The 12,035-nt window shown below is 36.4% G+C and overlaps 2 protein-coding genes across 3 annotated transcripts; both read right to left on the reverse strand.

Moving 5' to 3' along the window:
* Positions 1-374: 374 nt before the first annotated feature.
* Positions 375-4,930, reverse strand: tmed8 (transmembrane p24 trafficking protein 8). 2 transcript variants are annotated; one of them, XM_059354081.1, is made up of 6 exons: positions 4,785-4,930; positions 4,292-4,403; positions 4,074-4,167; positions 3,851-3,944; positions 3,347-3,640; positions 375-1,668 (listed from the first exon to the last, which is right to left on the reverse strand). In XM_059354081.1, exons 2-6 carry the CDS (start codon positions 4,399-4,401, stop codon positions 1,451-1,453), a joined length of 810 nt encoding a protein of 269 aa, XP_059210064.1. In that variant the 5' UTR covers positions 4,402-4,403; positions 4,785-4,930; the 3' UTR covers positions 375-1,450. The 2 variants fall into 2 exon arrangements, with proteins under 2 accessions (XP_059210064.1, XP_059210065.1); XM_059354082.1 differs by having other exon boundaries at positions 4,292-4,438.
* Positions 4,931-6,114: 1,184 nt separating this feature from the next.
* Positions 6,115-11,583, reverse strand: noxred1 (NADP-dependent oxidoreductase domain containing 1). The gene is made up of 6 exons (XM_059353747.1): positions 11,382-11,583; positions 10,589-10,758; positions 7,687-7,867; positions 7,438-7,592; positions 6,614-6,812; positions 6,115-6,524 (listed from the first exon to the last, which is right to left on the reverse strand). The coding sequence occupies exons 1-6, from the start codon at positions 11,537-11,539 to the stop codon at positions 6,380-6,382; spliced, it is 1,008 nt and encodes a 335-aa protein (XP_059209730.1). The 5' UTR covers positions 11,540-11,583; the 3' UTR covers positions 6,115-6,379.
* Positions 11,584-12,035: the final 452 nt, after the last annotated feature.

Here is a 12,035-nt window from a genome sequence, read left to right on the forward strand (position 1 = left end):
AGTTGCATCATAGAAGAACAATGAAGTCCAGTAAACCACAGGAGGCTCTTGATGCAACTCTGGAGTCTGACTGGCCTTCAGGGAGAGCTGAAAATAACACCTGGTTTCATCAGCACCTCTGTAACAATCAATCCCCTAATGCCATAATTTAATGGAAACACAGGGGACCCTCCTGAAGGGCTTTCTAATCCTGAACCAGCAGCGAGACTGTTATGAAATGATGGCGTCTTGAGACAGATTAGTTGAGGGACTACACACACCAGCTGTCTTAATGACTAATCTCTAAAGTGTCATGTTTTACGGTTTACCTGCTCTTTAATGTGTGTTCATGCGATTGATCCAAATCTAAAACAAATCACGCAAAGAAAACTAGATAATAATATTCTCTTTATTGTTTGAATATAAATTTCAGGAACAAATGTCATCATAACTTACAGTAAAGGTACAGTACAGCAAACATGGGAAGCTTTAAACCAGTCTCTTGACAATGTAGCAGCCAAATCTGTGATATCTTTGGGAACATGCGCACAAGTGAGTGTGGTAGAATTATGGATTTTTAGAAAACAAGGATGGAACAAGGCAACACAGTCGAAGTATGCCGAATGCACTGAGGACATTCGAAAACAAACACATATAGACCTGTGCACGAAATACATTTAGATGAAATATTACAACCGCTCCCTACCTCCGAAAACAGAAAATTAAAGGGAGGTGGCGAGGCAAATGTAAATATTGGATCTATATTACATAATAAGAGCTTTTATGTGATAAGGGATGGCTTTTAATTGTGTCATAAAAAGCACACTCTGGAAAACTGTTACCACTTGCTTCAGTACATTCAACATTCATCTTTTTACTGACACACCACTATGACAGTAGACAGCTCTGTGCACAGAATTTGCATTACATAATTATATTCTCCATTTGATTAAATTTAAACACAAATAAAAAATAAGTTACCATACAAAGCAGAAGGATAAATACACAGAACAACAACACGGCAACTTAATCATAGAAGGTGTACGCGTACACACACAGAACATAAAAAACTCAATTTCTTTAGAGCACTGCTGATTAAGCACCTGGTGAAATATATTCTGTGCAGGTGTTCCCTGATCACTGCTACCATAGAAATGTTACAGCTGAAGACAATATATGTTTTATGATGGGCACTTGACCAAATAGCACAGTGCATACACGGGAACATGGCACATATGCAAGGCTTCTTTAACTATCAGCAAAACATCGGGGCAAAATGCTGCATTTTAAAACTAAAATCTGATCGTAAATTCAACATGTGGCAACACAAGCTGATAGTGATAAAAAATAGATATGCTTATATTTAACCTTTAACTTCATCTTTTTCCAAGTGTGGAATCAAAAATAGTTCATAAATCGTTCTTAAGAGTAGTATTTTTTTTTGTAAATGATACATTCATAAACCAGCATCTCAGGCACTGTAATAAACTCTGTAGTACAGAGTTTTATTTCGCCAAAGTGAGTAGGAGTTATCAAACTTCACGAGGTAAGTGCCTTCACCTGGAAAGTCGTGGCTCCCCCCCTGGACGGATAAGTGACTGTCCTGGCGGTACACGGGTAAGATTTCAGCCAAGTTGGAGTTGCTGTGAGTTTTGGAGCCTTTCTCGACGTCTCCGTTAGTGACGGGCCCTGCAACAGGAATCACATAAACCACAAAGTCAACACACTGCCTCGCATCACAGCTGGAGTAAAACAAATAACTCGCAATTACAGTGTGTTTTGTTGAAGCAAACTAACTTAGATTAGATTTTATTGATCCCACAGCGGGGAAATTCACTTGTCACAGTAGCAAAAACAGAAGGAAAATGTGTGAATATAAATTACAGGATAGAAAAGGGTAGAAGTTATGATAAAAACTATGGTGAGTAGTGTAATGATTAGTGCTAACAAAGGTGTGGTGCTGATCTGAACAGAAACTACAACATGAGGTGGTGGTGCAGGTGTTGTAGAGTCTGACAGCAGCAGGTATAACACACCTGTGGGACCTCTCCTTCTTACACCATGGGGTAACAGTCTGCTGCTGAAGGAGCTACTCAGGGACCCCACAGGTGTCACGTAGAGCAGGGGTGTCAAACACTGGCCCGCGGGCCAAATTTGGCCCGCAGTGTAATTTTATTTGGCCCGCGAGGCAATACCAAATTATTATATTATTATAGTACTATAAAAGCTGACCCGCCGGTATTATACGGCGCATTTACCGCTAATACTAGATTTATTATTGTTATTTTATTTTGAAATGTATTTAACCTGTTGAAAAACTTTATTTTGATATTTAAATCAGAAGGATGCAAATAGAAAAGAGGCATATGATTTTTATTTAATTTTTATTTAATAAATTAATGACATTGATGTGTTTTTTATCTGAAATTTGATTTGCATGTCTGCACTATTTAGTTATATATTGTATGTTTATAAGCGTTGCTGGTTCCATATTCAATGTTAAAGCAAAACATGTTTGGTATATATTAAAAGGTTTATTTGTTCAATGTTGGCCCGCGATTTTATTCAAGTTTTAAATTTTGGCCCATTGTGTATTTGAGTTGGACACCCCTGACGTAGAGGGTGAGAGGTTTTGTCCATGATGGATGGTATAACACTTAATATGTTTTATAAAATGATATGCATAATTGAGATATCCAGTCAAAAAGGGTTTAAAGCAGAGCTGCATCATTAGTCAACTGATGAATAAGTTGATTAAACTGTTTTGGATAATCAATTAGTTATTAATGTATTTTTTCATGCAAAAGGACAGCTATTTCCAGTATTCAGATAAGGAGATGTCCTTCATTTCTCTCAACATTTGAGGCATCACCTTAGACTTTAACAAACTTGGACTCATACGTTTTCCACTATTTTCCAGATTGCTCCAAAGTTACAAAATCATCATTACAAAAATAATCACAATATAGTATAATATAAGAAAAACAATGAACAAAATAAGTAACAATAATAATAATATATCAACATATTACAAAAAAATAAAAAAATAATTTTTACTTTTTAAAAATTTAAATTAAAAATAAAGTGTCTAAGGAGTAAAGTGAGTAGAGTGCAGATGACATGGCAGGATGTAATATCCTGATAAATTGCACATGATAATGATAATGAACATAGTATAGTCTGTGGTGTTGAAAATTGTACATGATGTTAATTAGTCAGTCTGATATATTATATTCCCTACAGAAATGGGAGGATCTTATAGGTAAATCAAGAACATAATCTGCAAAATACTTGATAATGAAAATAATTGGTTGCAGCCCTATTTAAAAAGTGTGAGCTAAGTATAGAAGTGCAACCACTGACTGACCTTCCGGCTCCTCCTCTTCATCTTCGTCATCACTTGACTCACTGATGTGCACAGTGATAGACCGGGTCGTGACAGGAGTCCAGTCAAAATATATGCCGAAGCCAATGTCATAACCGTCTGTAGCGAACTCCCAGCACACTTTTTTGGCCTCAGGGACAGTGGGCACGTGAACTGTCATGATGTCGCCTCGGTACACTGTCACCACGCTGTCGTCCTCCGTTCGAAGCTTCGCCTTCAGCTCCTTCAGTGCAGCAGATGTCCATGTTGTTGGGGGTTTTAGAGGCGGCATCTGGGCTGCCATCAGGAGGAGCAAATGGCAATGTGACCACAAAGATCATAACTCTGATCTTATTTTTTAAAGCTAGCTGAGATAAGAATTATAAAATTGTTGATTCATGTTTTTTAAGTGATTGCGTTACACTGTAAACAGATTCATAACCGATTTATGAAATCCAAATCCTAGATAGAGAAAGCATCTGTCATGCATATTCTGCAGGTCCTCACCTTTCATCTCAGCAGAGAGCTGACAGCTCCCAGCGCTGTTGTTCTCCTCGCCTCCTTCCCCCAGGGCCGGCTCTGCTGGGGCCTCTTCATTACCCTCAAAATGCATACACACATATAAAAATATATACATATACACAATACTAATACTACAGCTGAGAAATTACAATCTATTGCACCTCCCTATTTATTGACAGCTCCTCCAACGTACTCAAATAACACATACCTCACAATGTTTGCCTGAATCATCCTTGGTTTCAGCCATATCAGCTGGGTTTGTGGATTGGGCACAGCTCTGAGAAAGGTCTGTGTTCTGGAGCCTGAAAAGCAGCAGAAAAGACATAACATTTCAACAGTGAAGGCATTAGGATGCAAGAAGTATAACTAGCAACACGTCTCCTTACAGCAGCGTTATAAGCAGCACTTTCTGCAGCAACAGGCTACCTGTCCAGCGGTCTGGTGTCGCTCTGTTTGGATGTTATTCCGGGGAACGACGAGAAGGAGAGTGCTGACAGCCGTGACTGGAGCTCTGATGTGGCTTCTAATCTCTCCATGGCTGCAAAGACAAGACAAACACCTCAGCCTGCGTGGCTAAAAAAAAAAAAGGAAAAAAAAAAAAGGATGAAACCCCGCCCCTTCAAACCACAGGGAGGGAGGGAAAGATGACAACATTAAACTAGCCTCCTAACGCTGGCTGCATAAACCAACTCAACAAACCGCTGTTTGACATTCACAGTCTATATTAACCACAGTAAAAGCAGCTAAACCCATTGACGCGAGTGTTGTGCACGTGTGAGGCTTTATTACCTCATCTTCATAAGCTGACATTAGCTGGGAGGCTAGCTGGTTAGCTCACATTAGCTAACGCTGCCGAGCAAGCAAAGAAAGTGCAGCAGAAGAAGAAGCTGCAGGCAAACTGGGCTTAAACTCATCTTACCACGATGTAACGCTGATAACTCGACACAGGTTTACTTTAGTCCGACTCAGGCCATCAGGAACTGCGCCTACATATCACTGAGATCATGTGACGGATGTCTCAGAGGTTCTGCTGCTGCTGTTTGACAGGAAAAGAAGCGAATGCCTGATTTTTTTGACACTTCCGCGTTTTCCCGAGTGTTGACGAAAATCCACGAATCAGGCGAAACGTTACAGACACACATTTTTTTCATGCTGTGGTCAATTTTGAGACTTTTGCCCTTTTTTGCATTTATAACATGTATTCTTTCAGACTAGTGGAAAGAAAAAAATCACATTAGATGTTTTTGATTCATTTTGATTTCTCCCAAAGCTTGTATTAGATAATGTCTCATATTTAAACATACAATTTCAGAAAACTATTAATACAATAATAAAATAATAATGATAATGATAATTAAATAAATAAAATAAAAATAAAAAATAAATATAATTATTATTATTCTAATGTAAGTTATCAAGTGGGGAAGTTTAATAGTGACATCTGTTCGTTAGCCAACTTTTTTATCCTGTTCACCTGTAGTGTCTTGTAAAATGTGTGTAATTTTACAATCCATATTTTTAAAGGCTTTTTATTTGTGTCTGTAGATTTCTCCCAAAGCTAGCATTAGAAAATGCCTCATATTTAAACATACAATTTCAGAAAACTAGTAATACAAACAAACAAAACAAATAAAATTATGTAAGTGATCAAGTGGGGAAGTTTAATGGTGATATCTGTTAGTTACCCTAGTTTTTTTATCCTGTTCACCCTTAGTGTCTTGTAAAAATGTATATTATTAGAATAATTTTACAATCCATATTTTTAAAGGGTTTTTTTTCTACTAAAGAGTTTGTTTTTTTCTCATTCTCTGTGACAGAAATCTCCACTTCAGTTTCATTCCTGCATATATTCTGTGGGGTTTTGACGAAACGTTTTTTATTGATAATATTTTTCTGATTTATGGAGTGACAAAAAGAGATATCCAAAATTCCCTCAGCAAAAACCTTTGACTTTAACAATAATTTTACACCTGGCTGTATCCAGTGTTTAGATTTATGTTCTGGAAATGTGTGCAAATAGGCACATATTTAATAAGATAATGCCATCTTGCAAAAGGTAACATTGCAGAAAACTTGTAATACAGAAAACTTGTAATAAAATGAATGTAGGTAATCACCTGGGGAAGTTTCATGGTGATATAAATTGGGGGTTTTGTGTGTTTGTTTAAAAACATTTTTTCACCCGTAGGGTCTCCTCCTAAGTATTGAGATCATATAGCCTGCAACAAGTTTTTTATTGCATTTGCAGTATATTACAACATACGAAGACTATTGCTACTTGTTTAACATTGTAAAATGTATTGTTTTATACCATGCACAGAAATATTAAAAACAATATCTGCAGATACAAAAAACATACTATTGAGGCATAGATAATGAAATGTAACCTGATACACTTTAAATAAATTATCATTTTGAGTAACAGGGGAATACATGGATCAAGAAAATATTCAGCAGATTCATTGATAATGAAAATAGTCACTTGTTGCATTCCTAATACAGTTATGTTTTACATTAGAGAGTCTTTTTTGCTGGTGTCTGTAGCAGTGATTTGTATGCTGCAGAGATGCACTGTTGCATAGATTCACTGCTTGACAGAAAGCACAGCAGTGGTGTGTCCCTGGTCTGGGCATCAGCAAGAGAAATCCAGGGAAATGGTCTTTGTGGAGGAAAAAAAAGTTGAATCAGGACAAGTTAAGAATGACAGAAATATACATCTATTCTTGGGTATTATATTGTTGCACTCACTCATCTGTATGAAGGGAAGATGCACAAGAGGCACTGATGAAACTGCGTGTGTTTAATTCTGCAGTGTGTTGCCATTTGTCTTTAAGGAGGCTGTTGATAAGAGAGAGAGTATCGCTGGATCCCAGACTGGCAGAGGTGCAGATGTTAAGCAGGCTGTACAACACTGCACATACCCAGTTCAGACCCAGAAAAATGCCACCTAAATATGAGAATAACAGGTCAGCTTAAACAGGAATACACAACGGAATACAGTGTAAAAAAAAAAAAATATTTATATTTTCCAGAAACTATTATTTTACAGGGTTTCTCTTGTTTTTTTCTATATTATGTACAAATGCCATAAAAAATTTTTTTTTACAGTATTATTCAATTGTTTAATGGTATTGAATGTTATATTACAGTGAATTATTTTTAAACAAAAAAATACACATAATATTGCCGAATGTAAAATTAAGATGACTGTCTTTTTTCTTACAGTCAAACTTAAAATTTAATGGAAACAAAAATGTAAAAAGAAATCATAAAAGTACAAACTGTAAAAAGTCTGGCAGCAAAAGTTGCCAAACACCGTCATATTAACAGCTATAGTTATTCTTTAGATACGCATCTTTTTAAAATACAGATATTTGCTGTATATTATCCGTAATTTTAAAGAAACTATGTGTAAAAATAGCTTAGAGTTGCTACTGTTACTGTTATTTGATGGCAACTTCACTTTTTTGCAAGTTTCAAATGCTTCCCATCAGATTTTTTTATAACTTGATGAGTTAAAATGCAAGCTCTGAGAGAGAAGTTAAAATCTGCAGTTATGAAACAGGGCATACCGCTCTTTGTAAGAGGACATGATGCCTCTATCAGCAAAGGGTCTGTAAGCGCTGTGGTCAGATGAGTGCAGGACAGCCACACATCCGCACTGTCACCATCGATAAAGTCATACTGTGGTTTGACAATAAAGTTGTGTCCAAGTAGCTGTGCCAGTCTGAAATAAGAGATAAAAAGAGAAGGACTGAGTGACTGAAGATCGCCAGCAATGCTGTGTGTGTGAATGAGGGAGTGAGGGAATGAGGGAGTACCTGGAGACGGGCACACCCGAGGTGAAGCTGTACACAAGGCAGCGTTTTGCCAGGTGAGAGCGGAGATCAGCACAGACTTTAGGGAGGTGAGAGGGCAGACAGCAGAGAAACAGGACGTCTGCCCACGCTGCTAGTCTGCGATTGTCAAAGAAACACTCAACTCCTGCCGGGATACATTTCACTGGAATAAGGAAGCAACAAGGCAAACACAAGGACAAGATCTTAAGTACAGTACAGGCCAAAAGTTTGGACACACCCATCTCATTCAATGCGTTTTTCTTTATTTTCATGACTATTTACATTGTAGATTCTCACTGAAGGCATCAAAACTATGAATAAACACATATGGAATTATGTACTTAACAAAAAAAGTGTGAAATAACTGAAAACATGTCTTGTATTTTAGATTCCTCAAAGTAACCACCCTTTGCTTACTAGAATATAAGACATGTTTTCAGTTATTTCACACTTTTTTGTTAAGTACATAATTCCACATGTGTTCATTAATAGTTTTTTTTTTTTTACTTTCTTTTTATTGATTTTTCAGTGAAAAACAAAACACAAACATATAATTTTACACACAGAACAGGTACATCAGACAGGGTCATCCATGGCAAAATACAATGGCAGGTTTTATTCTAAACAAAGGGCTGGCAGAACTCCAGTGGTCCAGTGACACAAAATACCTTCGTTTGTGCTGTCCACAAGGTCACCGGTACATAAAATAAAATAAAAAAGAACCCCATAACAAGCGGAAATGGAATATATATATACATATTTATACTGGGGGAGAAACGCTCCTGATTCATTAATAGTTTTTATGAATTTACAATGTCAATAGTCATGAAAATAAAGGAAAAAGTTTGAATGAGAAGGTGTGTCCAAACTTTTGGCCTGTACTGTACATATCTATGACTTTTTCAGTATCGTCCGTAGGCTTAAGGGGCAGTTTAGTTTGATCAGCTCATGTTTAATCATTACCTTAACATAAAAACTTCCAAGAACATGGCATGCAGCTTAATTAACTCTAAAAACCTTAAGAAGGCTCTTCTCTGGATTAAAAGATTGATATGCATGCTTCTTTGGTTAAGCATAATTATATTGTATAATTATGTATATTATATAATTATAATTATATTTACTATAAGTATTAAGGTAGTAACTAGAAGTGGTGGAAAAACTATTCAGATCCCTTACTTATGTAAACGTACTAATACCACACTGTGAAATTACTCCACTACAAGTAAAAGTCCTGCATTCAAAACTTATTTAAGTAAAAGTACAAAAGTATCAGCATCAAATTGTACCTAAAGTATCAAAAGTAAAAGTACTCGTTATGCAGAATGGCCCCTCTCAGATAGTCTAAATATATTATAAGATTATTTGTCGAGATGTATTTATGTAAGAAGCGTTTTTTAATTTTGTGAAGTTAGGGCTCCTTTTAACTACATTTACATTTACATTTAGTCATTTTGCAGACGCTTTTATCCAAAGCGACTTACAGGAAGAGTAAAAAGCAAACAATCAAGGTATAGTGCAATAAGAGCTATTAGTGCTAGTGACAATTCTTTGAGGAGTAGACTTATCATGTGGTCTAGGAGAGAAGATGCTCTCTGAAGAGCTGGGTCTTCAGGAGTTTTTTAAAGGTAGAGAGGGACGCCCCTGCTCTGGTAGGAACTGGTAGTGTGTTCCACCAGCGGGGAACAAGAAATGCAAAGAGTCTGGATTGCCTTGGACCAACGGGGGGCAGAGCCAGGCGCCGTTCATTGGAAGAGCGCAGCGGTCGTGAGGTAGCATATGTCTGTATCAGGGCGTTCAGGTAGGTAGGAGCAGTACCGGAGACAACTTTGTAGGCCAGCATTAGAGATTTGAATTTGATGCGGGCTGCAACAGGTAGCCAGTGGAGCTCAATGAGCAGCGGAGTGACATGTGACCTTTTTGGCTGGTTGTAGACCAGGAGCACCACCGCGTTCTGGATCATCTGAAGCGGTTTTACTGAGCAGGCTGGCAGGCCTGTCAGGAGGGCATTACATATACTGTTATGAGGTTTAATTTATTAAAATGGCTAATCATTTTAAATGTATCAAGTTGTTTTATGTTAAATCTCAACCTGAAAAGTAACTAAAGCTGTCAGCTAAATGTAGTGGAGTAAAAAGTACAATATTTGCCACAAAATGTAATGGAGTAGAAGTCTAAAGTTAAATAAAATGGAAATACTCAAGCAAGTACAAACCTCAAAAAAGTACTTAGGTACAGTACTTGAGTAAATGTACTTAGTTAAGTTCCACCACTGGTAACTAGTTACATGTAACAGAGTTATATGATGAAATAAGTAAATGTAAGTGCAATCAGTTACATTTACTGAGAAAAAATATGAAATCATATTACAGATACTCATCAAGATTCTGAATATTTAGCCAAAAAACTTATGTGTAGACTATAACAATCATTTTATTGCTCGGCATCTTTTCCCTATGAGTCAAAAAGGAATTGGGACAAATGTTTTCTTGTTTAGCAGGGGTGAAAGCAGTTTGAAACATTTGTTAGAAAATCAATAAATTATAATAAGTTATTTTGCTTTGATGAAGTAATTAAAATATTTACTTACATGACTTATTATAATTTTAAAGGGTAACTAGTATTCTGTAACTATTACATTTCAAAAGTAACTTTCTCAACACTGTATATTATGAATGTGAGAGTCATACATAGTATAAAATCATAACTGACAATGAGTTCCGTCTCTCTGCTTTACTCACAATATTCCAAAATGTTATAAATGATGTTCTGTTAATCTCTTGCATTAAATTAGGATTGGAGTTTACAGTGACAACATATAAAGGCCTTTTCATTTGCAGAAGAGAAAACATGCAGTTCCAATGTACAAAATGTGTCGGTGTACCTGCAGATTCTGGTCTTCTACTTGAGATCTTAATATGTGATGGTTTGATGCCGGATTTTTCAAGAAGGGAGAGGAGCAACTGTTTCCCCATGTGACCCAACCCAAGTATCCCAACACAGAGGTCACCATCTTCCCCTGATGCCACTGAGTCTCTGTTTGCAGTTTGGCTTCTGTTGATAAATTACACATACACAACAGTGACATTAAGGAGTGTAACAGTTGTTGTGCAGTTATTTCTCTGTGTTATATACAGTGGTGGAAAAAAGTATTCAGATCTCTTACTTAAGTTAAAGTACTAATACAACACTGTGAAATGACTCCACTACAAGTAAAAACCCTGCATTCAAAACTTACTTAAGTAAAAGTACAAAAGTATCAGCATCAAAATGTACTTAAATAGCAAAAGTAAAAGTACTCGTTATGCATAATGGCTCCACTCAGACTACATTATTTGTATTTATGCTTTTAATTTTGTAAAGACATGGCTCATTTAATTACTTAATAAACTGTTATAAGACTTAATTGAAAAAAAAAAGAGTCTAATCACTTTTAATTGATCATAAATTTTATGTTGAATTTCAACCTGAAAAGTAGCTAAAGCTGGCAACTAACTGTAGTGGAGTACAATATTTGCCTAAAAATGTAGTGGAGTTCAAGCAAAAAAGTTACATAAAATGGAAATACTCAAGTATAGTACAAATACCCCAAAATTGTACTCAAGCACAGTACTTGAGTAAATGCACTTAGTTACTTTCCACCACTGGTTACAGTTTAAATAAAATTTTTTAATTACCTCAGCGAGTGGACCAGTTTACACAGGAAAGCTGCGTGCGCGCACCCGCAAAACGTCAGTCCTGCCGAGCGTGCACGGAGGTAAAGCAACTTTTTCTCATCGTCCGTCAGTCCAGTCTCAAAAGAAAAACTGCTCAAATCACCAACTACATCCGCCATCGCCTCAAAGTTACACAGCTAAAAAAGAAAACAAGCTTTACAACATGGTAAAAATGCCTCTCCCTGTGTCCAATAGCAACAGGACAACTTCCGATTTACGTTTTATATTTTTCAAAATAAAATGCATGTTATTTAGGATGGATAAAACCGCTGCAAATACCTAAATTAATAATATATAAAAAAAGTTCATCAAAATTAAAACCTGAAACAGAAAATCAACCCATGGTAACTTAAACAAAGTTTTTATTTCTTTTTTTTTTCTTTCCAAAATCTCCCACATCAGCTCTAAGGCTGTGGAGGTATAAACATATAGAAATGCCTAAACTTCAATTACATCCAGTTATGAAAAGTAAAAAGCATACCCAACCACACTCTATTCTGGTGGATTTGACCGTTTTTATTTCCCTTTCATGCTTTTCATACAAAGTCAGCTGTACACTTATGTACAAGAAATATTATCCTGTCCACATAAACAAGAAAATGGGCAAATCAAATG

The sequence above is a fragment of the Centropristis striata genome, chromosome 16, assembly GCF_030273125.1.
Source record: "Centropristis striata isolate RG_2023a ecotype Rhode Island chromosome 16, C.striata_1.0, whole genome shotgun sequence".
Classification (NCBI taxonomy): Eukaryota; Metazoa; Chordata; class Actinopteri; order Perciformes; family Serranidae; genus Centropristis; species Centropristis striata.